At 37.4% G+C, this 18760-nt stretch overlaps 2 protein-coding genes across 4 annotated transcripts; both read right to left on the bottom strand.

The window, feature by feature from the left end:
• Positions 1-1508: 1508 nt before the first annotated feature.
• Positions 1509-5764, bottom strand: LOC147847818 (protein BONZAI 3-like). The gene is made up of 5 exons (XM_087338800.1): positions 5501-5764; positions 4098-4307; positions 2022-2069; positions 1756-1904; positions 1509-1659 (listed from the first exon to the last, which is right to left on the bottom strand). The coding sequence occupies exons 2-5, from the start codon at positions 4227-4229 to the stop codon at positions 1554-1556; spliced, it is 435 nt and encodes a 144-aa protein (XP_087194926.1). The 5' UTR covers positions 4230-4307; positions 5501-5764; the 3' UTR covers positions 1509-1553.
• Positions 5765-9439: 3675 nt separating this feature from the next.
• On the bottom strand, positions 9440-16997 carry LOC147847817 (putative RNA-dependent RNA polymerase 1). 3 transcript variants are annotated; one of them, XM_087338798.1, is made up of 6 exons: positions 16862-16997; positions 16514-16588; positions 15175-15694; positions 11963-13845; positions 11617-11767; positions 9440-10577 (listed from the first exon to the last, which is right to left on the bottom strand). In XM_087338798.1, exons 2-6 carry the CDS (start codon positions 16546-16548, stop codon positions 9714-9716), a joined length of 3453 nt encoding a protein of 1150 aa, XP_087194924.1. In that variant the 5' UTR covers positions 16549-16588; positions 16862-16997; the 3' UTR covers positions 9440-9713. The 3 variants fall into 3 exon arrangements, with proteins under 3 accessions (XP_087194924.1, XP_087194925.1, XP_087194923.1); XM_087338799.1 differs by having other exon boundaries at positions 16514-16572; XM_087338797.1 differs by lacking the exon at positions 16862-16997 and having other exon boundaries at positions 16514-16778.
• Positions 16998-18760: the final 1763 nt, after the last annotated feature.

The raw sequence follows: 18760 nt of genomic DNA, 5'->3' as shown, positions 1-18760 counted from the left end.
AGCAAAAATTAAGAATAACGGAACAGCCTAATATTTGAAGCCAAATGTTAAACATCAAACTATCAAGGAGTTGGACTTATTATATTAGACATGCGTGAATTAAACTAGCTGTATCGATCAAAGATTTATGCATATATATTAGATATAAATAGCATTTAAAACGAAACAAGCATTAGATATAAATACAAAACATATTCAGAATATAACTTCACTTTCAGTCTCATAAGTATTCCAATTAGTTTAACATGGCATTACATGCATATCACAGCATACTGCAAGGCCACTGATTATAAACCATTTTAATAGAAAATTTAGGTATTCTAATAGTATATTTTTATAATTGAACACGGCTAAGATATACTTTAATCCTGAATCCAAGTTGAGTAAATGGCTTTTAAAGACCAACAAAGCTTTACCACCATTGTTGCCGTAGCTAGAGCAATTTAGGACTCTGAACTTTGATAAAACCTTTGACAATCTACATTAATGCAGAGGGGCTAAACAGAGTTTTATTTTGACTGCATAAAAAGTAGAGAAAGAAAGATAATAGCACTTCCAAAATACCATACTGGCCTATTAAACCCATTAAAGATAAGACTGGTTGTGTTAACTCGTCAATGCAAGTAACAAAAATCAACCCCAAAGAAGAGCTAAAGGACGTGTGGAAGGAGATTATGGTCATCTTAATATCAAACAGTTCTTTATATTCTTCGATCATCCTTTGAATGCATGTAAGAGAGTCAAATAACTTTATGCAAAAGTTGAGAAGACGCACGAAATTTTGACAGGCATGGGGACCAACCTTAAGATAACTGACAATTTACTAATCACTAAGAACTGAGAAAATATTAATGATATAAAAACGGAAGGCATGTACATTACTAGTTTGGTATTGGGCTTGATGATACAAGAAATTGAGTCAGTATAGAACTATCCCGAAGCCAGTGTAATAACAGGCTTGATGATCAACAGGGATAAGATTATCACGGTTACGCTGTAACACAAATAGTGCGTCAACCAGCTGCTTTCATTTCCTGTGATAATATTAGTGCACAAACTTTTGTCTACTCAAGGAAACAGAATAGCCATAGTCCTTAATACTTCCTTGAGATAAATCAATAAACATCAATGATAAATAAATGAAAATATTAGTGCAAATTTCTGGCTACTCAACGAAACAGAATAGCCATAGTCCTTTAATATTTCCTACGCATCATACACAGATTTTCATACATAGGAGGTAGGAATCGGCAACGGCTCAACTCAAGCCTAAACCAAACTGTTACACCATTTATAAACGGTTAGGCTTGAGCCTCCTTAACCGGTTTGAGTTTGGTTTGGCAAGGCTCAAGCCGCACCGAACCGTTTAGGGCCAACCCGGTTCCTAAACCGGGTAAGGCTTAAACCGTTAGGACAAACCAGTTACTAAACTGGTTTAGAGTTAACCAATTTGGCCAAACCGCTTAGCCTTAACTGGTCCGGTTCAAGTTTGAAAACTCTCAAACCGGTTTGGTTTGGACAAGGCCAAGCCAAAACCGAACCGTTGCCGATTCCTAGTAGGAGGGATAGTGGTACCATCCAATGATATTCAAAATCAGCCATCTTATCACCTTAGTTTGAACATCCTTGAAATTTGTATCCACGTCATAAACTCTAAACCTGTGTCAAACAAAAAAGAAAAAAAAAAAAGTAAGGCATAGGAAACAGATAGTGATAGAATTATTGGAAATCTGAAGAGATTTTCATGTCACGTACAGCAACACCTGAAGTTCTTCGAAACAGTACAAAACCCGTATCTTCGTAACCCAACTAGGATCCAAGGAATTCAAACAGACTTCTGTTCTGCCAAGCTCCTCCAAAGTTCCATTAATTCTTTTAAGATATGCGACAGCCATAGGATCACTCTGTACATTTGGCAATCCACTTAATATTTATATATTTTACATAAAACAAGGTTTTTTTCTGACAACATCAATACAACACTCTTTTATATTAATATGTTCTTTTCTGAATGCATTTACCTTTGACATGACATCTCTGTCCCGCAACTTGGAGGCAGATATCGACAACTGCATAAGAAGGAACTAATCAGTAAAGAACGTGTGCTTATCAAACAGGAAAATATAACCAGAGAAATACATCAGAATGCTTAACACCTGTGAGTGGAACTGCTATACTTGAAAAGAAGCATGACATCATACCATAATAGCTCAAGCATTGGCTAAATGCATGGTTTACAGCCTTGGTTTGTTCTGAAATTTATGCACCAATTTTGCATCATACCTCAGAATGATCATCATCACAGTAAATCCCAAACTAAACTAAACCTTTAAGTTTCAACAGTTTTAGGCATAAACCTTCCTAAAATCTGTAAAGAATATCAGAATCTTCCTTCTTCTTTATGATATTCAAAGTTGTATGCTAAACTTGGCATAGTCTTTCACTTGCTGGTTATGTACCCTGATATATTCGAAAACCTACGTCTGCTATCAAAATGCAAAATTTTGCGGAGTTCATCACCGTGATCAGTGTCCACCTTTGACAGTAACGAGTATCAGTAAGTAGCCCATGAGCCCTAAATCATAAAACCTATAAAGAAATACTAATTCTATGATTGAATATTGTGAGGTTTGGTGCGTATATCATAGCAGTATCAGAGGCGCACAGTGACTTTCAACATGCACTAGTGCTCGTTATTAAAGAGAGGTTAGGTAATCTCGTAAAAATAGAGACCAACTGCTAGCTCCTAGATTGGAATGAACCTGTATTGGCTCTATGGTTGGAAGGTGAGTCAGTCAGATATCCACATTCACTGCATATGTATGAGTATAGTTTCGAGAAATCGCAATCTATTACTCGTGCATGTCTTGTGCAAGCAGAAAGAATTGAATGTTTCAAAATCTATTTAAATTAGACATGGGCATGGAAAACCTTGATTCCCTTCATAAAACAATTGCCTTGGAAAACCCTAAAATAGTTGTGAATATATTATACTTGAGCGGATTGCTGCCAAATACCAAAATGAGGATTTGTGCAATCCCGTGGACTCATTGACGGATACTTATAAATATGGTTAAAACGATAGTTTTGCATAGCATTCAAACAGGGGAATAAGCATCCCACTGTGCAGCATTCGCACAGCTTTAAGTCAGTCCACAGAAGCATCTCAGAAATAAACAAACCAAATTCCAAGGGGAGGATTGGAAGAAAAATGATGTTTCAGCTGTCATCAAAGATCATTTCCATGGTGACAAGGATTTTCTATGTAAGAAGGGGCCTTATACCACAGGAACTTCTGAACACATTACGGAAAATTAAAGTCTGCTCATGTTAATTTCAGAAATTCATCAAGTGAAAACATAGATGCCATAGTTTTCTTTGATCAAACCTGGTTTTTCTGCTTGATCTCATGAATGTCAATGGATATATAAATGGTCAAACCACTTGGATTTTGTTTAGTAACAGATCTAATCATAAATTATCTTTTTCACATGTGGTCTAGGAATTAAAATATTCATCAATTGAATGCACCTACACCTCATTGTTGTCTTAGACCAAACACATTTGCCAACTTCATCCCATGAATGTTGATCGAGATCTAGATGGTCACGGCGTTCAGATTTTGTTTGATAATGGCCTGTGCATATGTGGTTCAAGAACTAAATCTCCAGAAACCGCCGCTGAACACAATTATGTTTTCTGATATGTACCATAGCTGGAAACTGAGAGATCATATGGTTTCACAGCTCGAACTTTCTGTTTGGCGGCACCATAAAGTTTCAACTTCTGTTTAATGTCAATACGGCTTCTAGAGATTATTTTAGGCATGTTTAGTAAGACAGATTTTTGTCTGTAGAATATAAAAACTATACCATTTCTTTTCATCTTGAAGGTGAAAATTATGTGGCTGGGGATCTTACCTCTGACAACACTCAACTAAATGTAAACTTTGAACCTGTGTCATGTGTCATGTGTCATGTGTTATGTGCAGGTTGTGGATTCGATAAGGGGACATAAAACCCAGATTATTCCATACTCACCTATGTTAAGAGAGAATTGTAACGTGTGTGCAAAATATATAAAGAAGTAGTACTTACTTCAAGTTGTGATGACAAGCGACGGGCACCATGTAGTATCTGTACAGCTTCCAAAGTACCCCCTCCATTTTGATCTTCAATACCTCCAATTGAATTCCTCCCATCTACTGTGTTAGAAAAGCATACCCCCATGTTTTTTTTGTGGTGAGATTATTGCGTTTGTTCGAAGCAGGTCATATTATGCAGAAAAAATCACAATCGGCTCTGTTCCTGCAAATGAGTGAAGACGACATTCATAATCTTAGTTTTTAAACTATATCATAAAATCTTCATCTACCTATAAATGTGTGCATTTCAGTAAAAGATCCAAGATGCTAGTCAAAATCAGGATCCTTCAACTATATGGAAAATTCATGACCCTTATTCATTACCATATACGTTTCTACATCAGATCTGAGATGCTATAAAAAATAATCCTTTTTCAGTAATACAAAAAAATCTCAATCTTCTATCAAATCCTGTTTTTGCAAAAACAACCCATCATATGCATGCAAAAGAGGCAAGTACTCGAAAAAACTTAGTTCTTCAACTATAAGGTGCAACCGAACCAATCTATGCACACCTTTCTGCAAAAGTGCTAAGATGCTTCTTGATCTTTATTCAACTATATAGTAAAATGCAATCTTCTATCAATGCTTATTAACAGCCAAAAAACCAGTGGGAGCATGTTTTTCTGCAAAAAAGACGGCGTACCAGCTAAAACTTTCTTCAACTATGTGATAGAAGGGTCATTCTATCCATTCCTTTTCAAAGCAAGAACAATCACTATATCCGTACCTAAGATGCAAAATCTCTGTTCCTCAATCGAAACTGCAAAACTTTATCTTCTAGCCATTCCCCTTAAAACTTTACATCCAAATTAGCCAGTATATGCGTGCCTTTCTGCAAAAAAAGTAAGGTTCTAGTCCTAATCTTGGTTCTTCAACAATATGGCAATATTTTGAACTCTCATCCAATTAAAAAAAACAATATATCCTTGCATTTTCTGTCAAATAGCAAAGGTTTTAATCGAAATGTCGATCCTTTTAACTATATGGTAAAACAAAAGCCTGTAATCCTTTATCCGTTACTATCTACAGTAAAGAAAACCAGCATATACATTCCCTTCCATAAATATACATTAAATTCAATTATATGGTAAGACCTTGATGATATTTCACTCCAGGGCATTTACAGCCAAAAACATCTCTATATTCATGCATTTCCAGAAAATGAGCTAGAGATTCTACTCCAAATCTTGGTCCTTCCAGCTGTAAGGCAAATTCTTGATCTTCTATCCATGCATCTTTACATCAAAAAAGAGCAAGTGTGTGCACACGTTATGCTACATTGCACAAAATGAGGCAAAGAAACCGTTAAGAAATATCCCTTTGAGTAGGTAGAACGGTATAAAGTGTGTGAACCTGAAGATAAGGTGAAGTCTCTCGGTCTCTATCTCCGCTCGAATTTCGTTTCTGCGGTTATGCCAGGAAGGGAACAGATATGGAAGAATAGAATTACGGCAAAAAACAGCCTTCTGAACAGCAGTAACAGCAGTAGTCGCAGAGCTCACAGGAATTGGGAGAAGGGAGCGATGGAAGCCAAGAAAGCAGCAGGATGTTGCCGTCGAGTATCGGAACTGATTTCCTGCTCTTCGAGGGAAGATCCGGTCGAATTGCAGAGAATGGAGGAAGAACGCGGAAGGTTCACAAAACTTCAGAACAAAAAAGAGAGCACAGAAGAAGAAGAAGAAGAAGAAGATGAAGAGCTATGGAACCAAAGAAAAAAACCAAATGAATACATAATAGGTAAAATAAAATAAAAAATAAAAAAATCCCAAAAATCTGAATAATAAGGTTAATTTTTTATTTATCTTTTACCAAAAAACTGAATAATATGTTTGTATTTTTTGTATTTATTTTTTTCCAAAAAACTGTATTTTTTTTTATCTTTTACCAAAAAAACTGAATAATATGTTTGTTTGTTTTTTCCAAAAATCTGAATAATAGGTTTCCAAAAAATGAATAATATGTATGTATTTTTATTTTTATTTTTCCAAAAAACTGAATAATATGTCTTCTTTTTTTATTTTTTTCCAAAATACTGAATAATATGTATGTATTTTTTTATTTATTTTTTTCCAATAAACTAAATAATAGGTATTGATTTATCAGTAGAAAATCAAGTGGCACCTCCCTCTTATTGACATTACCGAAAAAGTTTGTTATTACGAAGAGTTCAGCCCAATCTTGTCTTTCACCGGACAAATTGTAGTTGACAACCAAGTATTGTTGGCAACACACCATGGTATGTTATGTTCTATCATGTTGTTAGATCTTTTCCGCAAGCCACGCATCCTCTTGCATATATATGGAGATTGATTTGAAAGTTCTTGTGGTCCCATAAAATGGGAGGGCGGCCAATGCTTGGTCCAAAGTAAAATGGAATGTTATTTACCTTACCTCACTCAGATTGAGGACCTAGGTATCATTATTGATCCAGTAGACAAGCCAAAAGCATTATTGACATTAAGTTGATTATTAGAAGATTCACTCCGAGCTGGAGATATGGAAAGTAGTGTTGCTTGACCATTGTTTGGAATGCTTTCCTCGCTTAGGTGCACCACCTTGGTTGAAGGATGTAAATTGGATATTTAGGGAAGGGTTCAGAGTACCTTCATCCCATCAACGGGAGGACAAATTTATTCAAACTGCCTTTTCGGCATGGAAGCAAGTCTTACCTGGTTTGCTCCGTAATAAACCCAACCCTGCACATTATGATGCATACCTTAGAGGGTTATTATTTGGCGATTTAAGTAGCATGGAAGAAAGCAACTCCATTCAAGTATATCAAGTGACACTAAATCCAAAGAGAATTTTTTCATACTTCTCCTCAAAGATAGCTTGTAAGTTGAGGTTGGATGAATTACTACAACACCTTTATAACCTGCATATCAAATTTGGAAAGCTAATGGCACTTTTCTGATGACCGAGTATCAACACATTTCTGATGACCAAGTAGCAAATGTTGGAGATATGCTCCCTATGCCATCTGAAACTCTCGGAGTAGGTGAGTCGAGTGGGCCGTCAAGACCGTGACTACCTTCGACAACTACAATGCCTCGAATCAAAGTAGTGTTCTCAGGCCACTCCATCCTCCCTTCGAACGACCAATGTGCGAGCTTGCCGAACCTCTCATTGAATTCACCAGCATGTAATGGTGCTTGCTAGAGAATCGGTCTCAAGGTATGCATGAGAACAAGAAGAACAAACACTAAGAACTGTTACCCCGTACGAGATGTACAGAGAGTCAATGTGATGAGCGAGGGTCAAATGTTATCATGATGATTGTTGTGTGTGTGTAGGGGGCATAAATGTAATCGTGAGTCTATACGTATGTGAACACATGCACACGTGTGTGCATGTGGATGGATACGAGGAGGTGTGAGTGAGTGTCCAGTATGAATGCTCGAGGGGGCTTACACCCCTATGTATCTACCCCCTCTTGTACTATTTAACCCCTTATGGGGAATGAATGAAATAGGAATGAACATTTTTTCTCTCTCTCTCTCTCTCTCTCTCTCTCTCTCTCTCTCTCTCTCTCTCTCTCTTTGTCATCTCTCTTCCTCTCTCTCCCCTTAACGTTGAACCCCCTTGGGAGGGGGGTGGAGCCATTCTAGGCACCCCAAGACCTCATGTACGTTGAGGAGGAGAAGAAGAAAAGCATCACACAACCCTAATGGTGCACCCCTAAAACACAAATGACCAACCCCAAATGAGCCCTCTTCTCTTCCTTTTATAAAAAACGAGGCTTCACTTTCCCTGAGCATAACCCTTCACGCACCAAACATATGCCACCCTCATTCCTACCATCCCCTTGGTCAAGGCACTTCAATCTTCCTTCTTCCGTCAATCCGCTCTTGCCATCATTAGGCCCCATTTGAATACTGACTTTGACTACTCCTTGTAGCCCCTTCTTCAAGTACATGCTCCCATTTGAGACCTTAGACGACCACATTGCATGTTTCCCATTTCACCCTATTTCGTGGTATCCTCTCGCGTTAAAGTTGACCTTTGTTCCTTCAATCTTTGTGATAGTGTCCACCTTCAAGTTGGATGTCACGACCACATCCAAAGGAACACCCTTTGAACTCACCCAAACTGCTTAGCCCTTGTTGTGCACCATGGTGACCTATTTAGCCTCTTTGCCCTTCGCATAGGCTTTGACCTTCACTTCCTTGCCATCACCTTCCGTCTCTTGGGTCTTACTTTGGTTTGAGCACAACTCTTCGATGATGTCCCTTTCTTGACCGACCGATATGTCCTCATCCACCATTGCCAAAGTCTCTAAAACTAATGGGGATGATTGCATATTCTTTTGCCTAAGGCCATATTTCATCTCAACATTTGCTTTTATTAATGATTCTTTCTTGACTTGTAATGTTGTTATTTTGGTCTCTAATTTAGACATGCGAGCATCTTGGATTTGCAATGTTATTTTCTTCATAGCAAGTGACTCTTCTTTCAAGCATTTGATCTCCATTGCTTGCAAATCCACCACATGTTGGAACATCATTTCCCTTCATTGCCATCATTTACGTCGTTTTGCAACTTTATCATTCTTTTTTCTAAAGACATGCACATGATTGCAATTGTTTTATGACGAGGAATGTGAGCTTCCACTGGAATGTTTCGACACCTCATCAACAACCTTTGATGCATGTCAAGCCATGTTGAATGCTATATCAAATTTCTATAAGCAATATAAGTCCCAATTCTACGTTAGCTTGTTTGGTTTTTTATCTTACTTATCTGGTTCATATCTTTATCTGATTTGCACCTCTGAAAACAACCGCCTCGACTTCTAGTTTTAGAATATACAAAAAACAGTCACACAACCATGTTGTTGTATTGAATTGTTCCTTCAACAATGAAAATTGCAAAAAAGGGAGAGATCAAGAACGTTCGTAGATTTTAAGAAACCATGCTTGTGTGTGTGTGCATGTGTGTGTGTGTGTGTGAGAGAGAGAGAGATTACAATGCCTTTCTCAATATTTATAACAATTATAACTTTTCTTCGTTTTATTATTACTATTCACATAGCCATTCAAAAACAATGAGTGTCTCTACGAGAAGCATGTTACTCAAAAAAAAAAGGGGTGAAAAAATGTAAGAAATGGTCATCAAGGACACAAAATCCCCCCATGAAATATGGCAAAACAAATCATTTGCTTGTGTACATAGAAAACCAAGAAGAAATATTATAAATGATGTTCTCTTCTCTCTTCTTCTATAGGGAAAAACGAATGAAGTATATACTTGCCTACCCCAAAACCGTTTATGGATGTATATCAACATTCCACTAAATGACAACAAACATTCTATTGCCAGCTGAATGTTTCTTAGTAACATGTGTATATTGATGTGTAATTGTGGCTCTTGATTCATCTTAGGAGTTAAATCATCAATCTAGATGGCATAAAGGCTTTTTCAACCAACATAAAAAAAATTACAACCTGAACAACAAACTACTACAGATCAAAATTGTTAACTTTCTCGATCTTGTTACAAAGTATTCGTTATTTGTATCATGGGGTTTTCTAAACACGTTGTCAATGATTGTGTTCGCTGTTTAATCTTAGCAGTCAGTCATCAAACTGGATGGTGTAAAAATGCCATTTGAAGTTAGTTTAGATTTCTTTAGGCCGACATTTCTCTTGATATCTAATAATTTGTCGTACAATACCCATGGAAAGCTAAGAAAGAGAGTTTCTTCTTCATCATTTCTACACGACCCATGACATTTCAGGAAATCCGGATGATAAGTCACATGATACCATGATGAAGCTATAGCATACTTTACATTTGTTGTTGGAAATGGAGCATCTTTGACCATATTGTTGTACCAATTTTTTGCTTCTAATTGAAGGGCAATCATGGCTTCACGAACTTTGTCTTCAACCTTTCGAGGATCGCTATTCATTTTTGAATAGTTGCCGATAACAGGATGCAACTCGGAGAAAAACCCGGAAACCATCTCAGCTTCAGTCTGAACTCCATACAAATCCATCAAAGACATGAGTTTGGTGTTGTAAAGCTTCTTATAATCAAGGGATACCGTCAAGTAATGCTCAAAACCTTCTTGCATCAAATCCTCGTCATATGACCTCAAAACATCATTTATACTGATCTTTGAAGTATTTCCAAGAACAGTCAGTTTTGCTGCTCTGTAAAGCTTCCCAAGAACCCCAGTCGATATATAGCTTTTCTTATCTCTTTTTTCCATGAAATTAGGATATATATGTGGGCGCAAGTATTTTGGCAATATTGCTGCAACACCAGTCTTCGGGAAATCCACAGAAATAGATGAAAGTAAAGCAAGTTCTTTGCATTGCCAAGCTCTAGCCTTTTCAGGCTCCTTATCAGCAAAAACCACATGTGCATTCGCTATCGTTCCGAGGTTATCATTTTGCATGTAATCAACAAAGTATGTTTGGATTTCCTGCAAAACATCCGGAAGAGATGCAAGGTGAAAGAATACTTTAAGCTTTCCTTACTGGTTACATAGTCAAATGGACTCTTCAAACACAAATAGATATCACTCATGTAATATGAAATATTACACTAACTATTTAATCAAACATGCTTTGATGAAATAGAAATCTAATGAAGCAGGAATCAAGAAAGTGGGCTTGCCAAAGGGAATGATAGAAATTTCCCATCAAGATCCATCTGACAAGAATAGGAGGAACATAGAGAGAGACCTATGATGTCCCTAGTAAGCTCCACTTGATCATATAAGACTGCCAATATTTTGATTAATGGAAGCTGGATCATGGGTCTCAGAAATGTTATGGGGAATCTTGACTATGAACAAACATTGCCGGTATGCCAAAGGAGGCATATGCATGAATGCAACACAACCCAATGATGATCTATTGTCATAGGTTACATGTCCTGTGATAAAGCAAAAATACATGAAGCTAGCTAACATTGTTAAGCGAGGATAATGAAGCTCTAGTATATAAGATAGCAATGGTGGGAGAAATGGCCAGCAAGGACATAGATGAGATATACCATGATGCCCTGTGGCCATCAACTGCCAACAAGGTTATGCGAGAATATACTTGTTGGCCTCATGTGCATGGGAGCATTGTTAGTACAGCTTCATATCTATTATATGTGTGTGCTTAATAGAAATAGGTTATACCACAGAATCTCTCTTGGTAATATGTATTTCAATTAAATTGGTCAATAGAAGATGAGGATAGGCACTAGAGAAGAAACACACACATACTTACAAAACATGATGGATTCCTTTCAAAAATATATACAAGATGTGAATTATAATGAAGAAATTAATTTAATTGGATCATGAAGATATATAATAACATCAGAATCTCGAATCTCACTCCTGAAATTATGTTAAAAAATAAAAATCCAGTCTACTGATATTCAACTTTCACTCGAGAGACTCAGGTTTTCCAAGCTATCTCTCTATGCAAATATCCCAGGACTGAAATGAGTTCTTCACCACATACCTCAAGTGTAGGAGAATGATCCAATAAAATAGGATTGGGTGGATGATAATCCATGGGGGCCTCTGTAACTGGCGGGATCAACCTCTTGTCCCATGTGACAAAGTAAAGGTCACCGTCCAGATCGCTACCAGAACATTCATTTGGATGTGGCCTGCATAGAGAAATCCAAAAGTGAACTTAAAATCTCAACAAAACATGCTTTCTTTGCCAGCCTATTCACAAACACTTGCCCTTGGTTTCTTTAACGTCAAAAAAATGAAGTGTTTACCCTGTAGGTATTACCCACCCCTACCCTAACAAACTTCTTAGATGCAGAAAGACAAATATTTAAATGTGGAGTACGCACCGGTTACCATTCTGGGGGAAAACAATACAATCAACCATATGTTGAAGGTTTGGTGAATCTACAGCAACCAAAACACGAACATCTCCCGGATGGAGGCACGGATTCTTTGCAACAACTACATTTCCCTGGATAACTGAAAGGCTGCCATCAGATGCAGATATTTGAATAAATACTTCTCCATAAGCTAAATCTGCAGTCTCATCCAAACAGCCCATCAGTACTCTCCCATTAGGGATAAAAATTCTTGATCTCTTACAAATCTGATAAACCTGAGCTGCTTTGAAGGCTTGGAACATGCTTGAGAGGAAAGGCTCACAATTGGGAGCATATCCAGCAAGCAACATCTCCACCACAACCTTATGACATTCCCCCGCATAAGAAGCCTGAATAGCCTCAACAGCTGAAAACCTTTCATTCAGCAGTCCATTCAATAATGTGATTCTTTCCTCTTGTATTGTTTCAAAAACCTGGTCCTCTACACCAAGTGTAGACAAGAGGGTTATTATTTGGCGATTTAAATAACATGGAAGAAAACGACTCCATTCGAGTATATCAAGTGACATTAAATCCGAAGAAAATTTTTTCATGCTTCTCCTCAAAGACAGCTTGCAAGTTGAGGTTGGATGAATTGCTACAACACCTTTGTAACCTGCATATCGAATTTGGAAAGCTGATGGTGCTTTTCCAGTGACTGAGTATCCACACTTTGATGCTACTTCGATAGCAAATGTCGGAGATATCCTCCCTATGCCATCTGAAAAGCAATACTTCACACCTCCAACCTCTCTTTCAATATCTGGAATCTCTTCAATTTCATATGCATATGTATCCGGGCCTTTCTTTGATGCACTGAAGCACTGGCCCATCCTAGCAGCACAATTTGCAACATTTTTTATGGTTGTAAAGTCGCCCATCCATGCACGGATCTTATCAGCTGTGGTGGTTTGGTTTGATGCAAACATCCAAACCGAATGTTCTCTGAGCTGGCTGGCAGAGAAAGCTAGGAATTCGAATTTCCTCCCGCCCAGTTCAATCCCCTCCTTTAAAATCCTAAGAATTCTAGAATAGATTTCTGTGTGTTCTGATTTTATGATTATTTTTGAGGATTCATCTGTGACTAGCAATGCCTTTGAACGAAGTAAATCCATATCTTCATCTGTGAAGTGAACCCGAAGGAAATTCTCCACATTTTCTGCATTATTTCGCACGACACGGTTTGACATCTCTACTTCTGGTCCCAAGAAATAAATTTTTGTAGGTGTTATAGTAAGATGATGCATTAACATCAAACCTTCAGTTACACTGTTTGTAAAGATATTTTTTGAGAACTGATCTTGTTGCAACTTGATTTCACGTTGAAACCATCCCACAAAATCATAACAACACTCTTTTGTAACTAAAAGCTTCTCAAGTGCTATTTGTGTATTTCGAAGTGGTGTCGTTGAAGGATGAAACATTTTGAGATCAACATGGTCAAGAATTGGACCACTGAGAATACCACATTGCACAAGCTTATAGATTTTGAAAATAACATTAAATGGAAGCTCGTTCAAATTAGAGCAGCTAAGGATAGGCACAAGCCCATGTGCCCTCGAGTATATACTACGAAATTGTAAAGAAATATTATCTATCACCCGGAAAGCTTGGATGACTGCTAGGTGCTTGGTAAATTCCAAATAACCATGTTTATCTGCTGCTGAGATCTCTATATAATAAGCAGATGAGTTCCCAATACTTTCATTTTCCGTGAAGTCTGTACATCGACACCAAGGATACCAATGATCTTCCTGGTTCTCTCGAAAGAAAGTATATCGATCAAACTGTTTCTCCCTTTTTCTTTTGTTGCTACCGAATTTCTGCTTGATCTTCGGAGCATGTTTCATCTGTAAACGCAGTTGACAAGTTTAGAAGTAACAAATTATCAGCAATAATCCCCCATGACTTGAGGCAAGTAAATACATTTTTTTGCTGACCTTTAATGAACCCAAATTCCTATCAAATTAAAGATTTAAAATTGATGCAAAGATATGAAAGTATCACTTTTCATTTATAAATCAAATACATTCTGCATAAGGAACACGTTTGTTTTGATATACATGTGGAAACAATCTTTAGTTAAACTGAAATATGAATCTCAGAAAATATAGCAAGTTGAAATAGATACATAAATTCAATCTCTGAAAAAAAGGTTGCATGAGTAATATTGACTTCTTGCTCAACCTCTCTAGACAAATGCAAACAGTAGTATCAATTGCCCTCTTTTAAATAGGAAACTAAGGTAAACACTAAAAATATCACAAGTTCCTCATGTTTCTTTGACAAACCCATAAATCTTGACTCAAATCATAAAGACCAATTGTTCTACATTATTGGTGCGCAAAGTACCGTAAGACGGATTCTCAATACATGTCGAATTATCCATAGTGATTGAGATTTGTCAATGAATCTGGAAAGATATAAACCCATAGAATACAGTGGAGAATATACATATAATTGTGCTCGAGGGACCCCCGATCACTGTCTGAGGGGTCCCCCATGGACTATGCTGCTCAGCCCTGAGTGAGAAGTCCTTTCATTTGCCGAAATTAATTTATAAATTACCCTTCTAGGCGGCTGACAAAGCAATTACTAGTTGTCCCGATGCAACTGAAAGCTGCCTTTATTAACCTACAATTCCATTCATATTTTTTTACAATAAAATATATTGTAATGAGTTAACTAATTAGGTGTGATGATAACTAATCAAGTGCTAAGTTCTAGCTATTGAACCACTTAATTGGCCCTTAAGTGACCAATCTTTCTCTCATCTCCTTTTTGGGGTGGTGTATTCACATCCAACTTAGCTATTTTCCAAAGGCCATCGTGCTTACCAACAAGTAAAATCAAGAAGAAATAAAATGCAAAATGTGTCACGATTTCTTATTATCAAAAAAATTCATGCAATAAATGTTTCATTACACTTCTTACTGAGAGTCACTTTGTGTTTTTCTTATACAAAGGGGAAAATAAAGAAAATTAAAAAACAAGCACAATTGTGACCTTTACTTATTGTGTCCAGATTCATAAAGTTGGAAGATGTCAGCGTCATCATCTTTATCAAGTCACACAAGTACTCTACTCAAAAAGTATGATGAATGAGTTCTCTTATACCAAAATTTCATGTTTATCATCTTCTAACAGTGTGAAACACAGAAAAGAGAGAGAGCCTATACCTGCAGCAATACAAAATTGTCCTTCAAGTTCTTTTCTCGATCAGTGCCAGAAATGTCCAAGCTTTTAAGCTTCCAAGTTAGTTTATATTTTGCACCACTATCAAGGATATCCACTATAAGAGCTAATTTTCCTTTTTTGCAATCTAGCTCTAGAGTAACCTCCCTCTTTGAGGACCATAACACACACAATATGGTAGGGTTTGTAAGACATCCAACATACAAAGACTTGCATTGAACGGTTATTTGTGGTCGGCTTACAATTTCTTTGGCCTCAAATTCAACCTCTAGCATGCTTCCTTCAAATTTAAGCCGGCATTTTTTCGCCAGTTCTACAGCTTTCTTTGCATCTCCTTCTGTCTCAAATTGAACAAATCCATAACCTTTGGACTTCCAATTCATCTTTTCTGTGTGAATTTTGCATGCGAAAACTGTATTGCTGCTTATGGAAGTGTTCAAGAACTCTACGAGATCCTCTGCCATGGCTGTATACGGTATTTTCGAGATGCGTACAGTGCAGGTACTTGTTGAGGGTAAAAATAAAGAAAAGTTCATTTCTATCTCTCTTGACGATCTCAAACATTCCACCTCATACACATAGCATATAGACACATCATACACACATAAATATCTTTCCTTGTAATATCTGCATGCATAGATATATACACATATAAACATACATACACAGATACACACGTACATACATGCATACATACAAGTATTCACATATTCACTTACTAGCTAAAGATGACAATGAACATGCAAATTATGGATTTATCTGTACAAGATTTAAACTACATATAGAGAACAGTTTATCAATAACATCTGCTAGATAATAAGCACCTAGCAGGAGCACACTCTATAAACCAGTACAGAGAATCACTTATCACTATTTTTATTTTTTTATCAACAATTGATCAATTCTAGGAGACTATACTGTATTTATTATCAATAATTTGAATGGTCTTATTGGTGTAGGAAAACCCATGATTCCTAACAGATGTCAGAAACTATAAAAAGCATAATTATTGGGCATTAAATAGTACATATAAAGCCTGAGTTGATTGTTCGTTGGAGCAAATAGACAACAGATAGGAGAAAAGTAGAGAGGTTTCAGACAAAGATTGGAGATTAAATACAATATCTTATCATTGCATCCAAACATTAATGATACAGCCCATTGAATTTCACGCGCACAATATTCCAGAAACACTAGACAAGTTATATACAGTGATTTACCATTATTACAAGCAACATAAAACAAAATTAATCACAATGTTTTATCGCTTATGAAACCTTATTATGTTTTAAGAGGGATTGGAAACACTCAAGAAACACTTACCCACCACATACGTGACTGCCATTTGAACATTCCATCGCCAGTGTCGCTGGCCCTATAAGCTGTGATAATTATGACCTAAAGCCAAACAGGAAAACCCATTCGGAAAATATTTAGCGACTCTATACAGGAAACTCTGAACCATCTTATCAAAACCATATTAGAGACATTATCAACGATTAGTTCTTTTATGCACACATTAAAATATGTAATGGCCTTCTTCTTCTTCTTCTTCTTCTTCTTCTTCTTCTTCTTCTTCTTCTTAACCAATGATTGACAAGATACATGAGCTCATGAACTAATATTGATATGATATCGCAGGCACAAAAATCACCATGGCTTTTATGGTACCTTATTGATAGAAAAACAGAGTATATCAGCATCAAGGAATAAGAGAGATGCTTAAATCAGACATAATTAATGCCAAGTCAAAATAAGAGGGTTTTTTTTAATCCATAAGTGAGCAAAGTAAAATAAAATAAAAATCTATGTGCAGATTATATATGGTATCACGAGCAAACAGGGGAACTGAAGAAGAAAAAGGAGGAGAAATATGAAGAAGAAAGTGTCCTAAAGTCTCTACAAGAGGAAGGGAGGGGCCAAAACCCACAATCCAAAGAACATGTTATGTATGTATGTAGTTAGACCCATGTTTTATTGGTTATATGTAGTTAAACCCACATGCCTAATGTTTCATCCGATGTCTTGTATTTAGTGGTATGTGGTATTGGCATGTGGCATGTTGTATGTTATATGTGGTAGGTGCTTCATCCGCACCAAAGCGAAAAGGTTCTAGGGCCGTGGTGGGCCGCTATTGTGCTATGTGCTATGTGCTATGTGCTATGTGCTATGTGCTATGTGCTATTTGATATATGATGAAGTTGTTTAAAGTCAATGGTTTTGTCACAATGTTGGAATGATTATGGGGAATGCCTAGTCCTTCGATTTGGTCTACCTATGCTTTTCAATTCAGAAACTTGTAGTCCTTGATTTTCATGACAGGAGTAGTGTTTCAAACCCCTCTCCAGACATAAAATGGCATTGGCCTAAAATATCGTATTGGTCTGGTTCAATGGGAGGTGATGCATGTGAACTTATCCCCCCCTGTAACACCACCAAAATTTTGCGATAAGGTTGGATCGCCGATTAGATTCAGACTCGCGTGTCAACGCTCTTCGACTATGGGGATAAATGACTAAGAAAGAGAGCTTGGATCCGTTGAACCTCCACCCAACCACCCTCTCTATCCAACTTATATAGAAGATCCTCTTTATTCTCTCATAAGTCTCCCCATATAGTACATTAGTACCTTATATCAATCATAACGGTATTGAATACAATCACTAGGGAGATTCCATTCCCCCACATAGGTACTTGACTACATCTAAAGTTGATTGAATGCCTAGGGAGATTCCATTCCCACACATAGGATTTGACCACATTAGGTTATTTGAATGCATTGGGAGATTCCCTTCCCCCACAAAGGTACTTGAGTACTTTGGGGTATTCAATGCACTAGAGGTTACATTCCCCATGTGCACCTTGGCAATTGAACACGTACAAACCATGCCTCACACATTGGGTCATGGGTGTCTTCCCCATCCATCGAGAAGACTTATAAGCCCACGACTCTTACCTTGAGTCATGGGCACCTTCTCTATCCGTCGAGAAAGGCCCTCGCCTCAATCTGTCGAGGTGGGTGTTGCGGTTCCAATCATGGAACCCCTCAACACATCGGATATGTTACAATTCCCCCCTTTGAAGAAGATGTCCCCTCTTCATTTTAAAAGGGTGATGGGAATTATACGCATTAACCACATCTTCAAATTGCCACAAGGTCGCGCCTTGTTGCCACGAATTCTCTTCCGTGGGTTTGCATTTCCATTGGCAAAAGTAGAACCTATTAGGCCCATTTTGGTTTGGTCGATCCCGATGACGAAGGATGGCCTCCAAGACGTAGTCGCTACCCTTGTCAATCACCAAGGAGGGACCCCTTCGAACCGTCATATCCTCATGGTTTTCATCCATGTAGCTCCTCTTGAGCAAAGAAATGTGGAACACCGGATGCACACCCATGTGTTCCAGTAGCTTGACTTTGTAAGTCAATGGAGATAGTTTCTCGATGATGGGAAAGGAACCATCGTACCGTCGAGCAAGCTTTGGGGTGATAGCCTTTGGAAGAATAAATTGTTCGCTATCCAACTTGATGAACACCAAGTCACCTACTTCATATTCTTCATGCCTATGTTT

This window comes from Azolla caroliniana, unplaced genomic scaffold, assembly GCF_043228905.1.
Source record: "Azolla caroliniana isolate FFs.n. ecotype wild unplaced genomic scaffold, voAzoCaro1.0.p SCAF_631, whole genome shotgun sequence".
NCBI lineage: Eukaryota > Viridiplantae > Streptophyta > Polypodiopsida > Salviniales > Salviniaceae > Azolla > Azolla caroliniana.
Note: the sequence above shows the minus strand (reverse complement) of the source record. Positions and strands in the feature narration are given on the sequence as shown.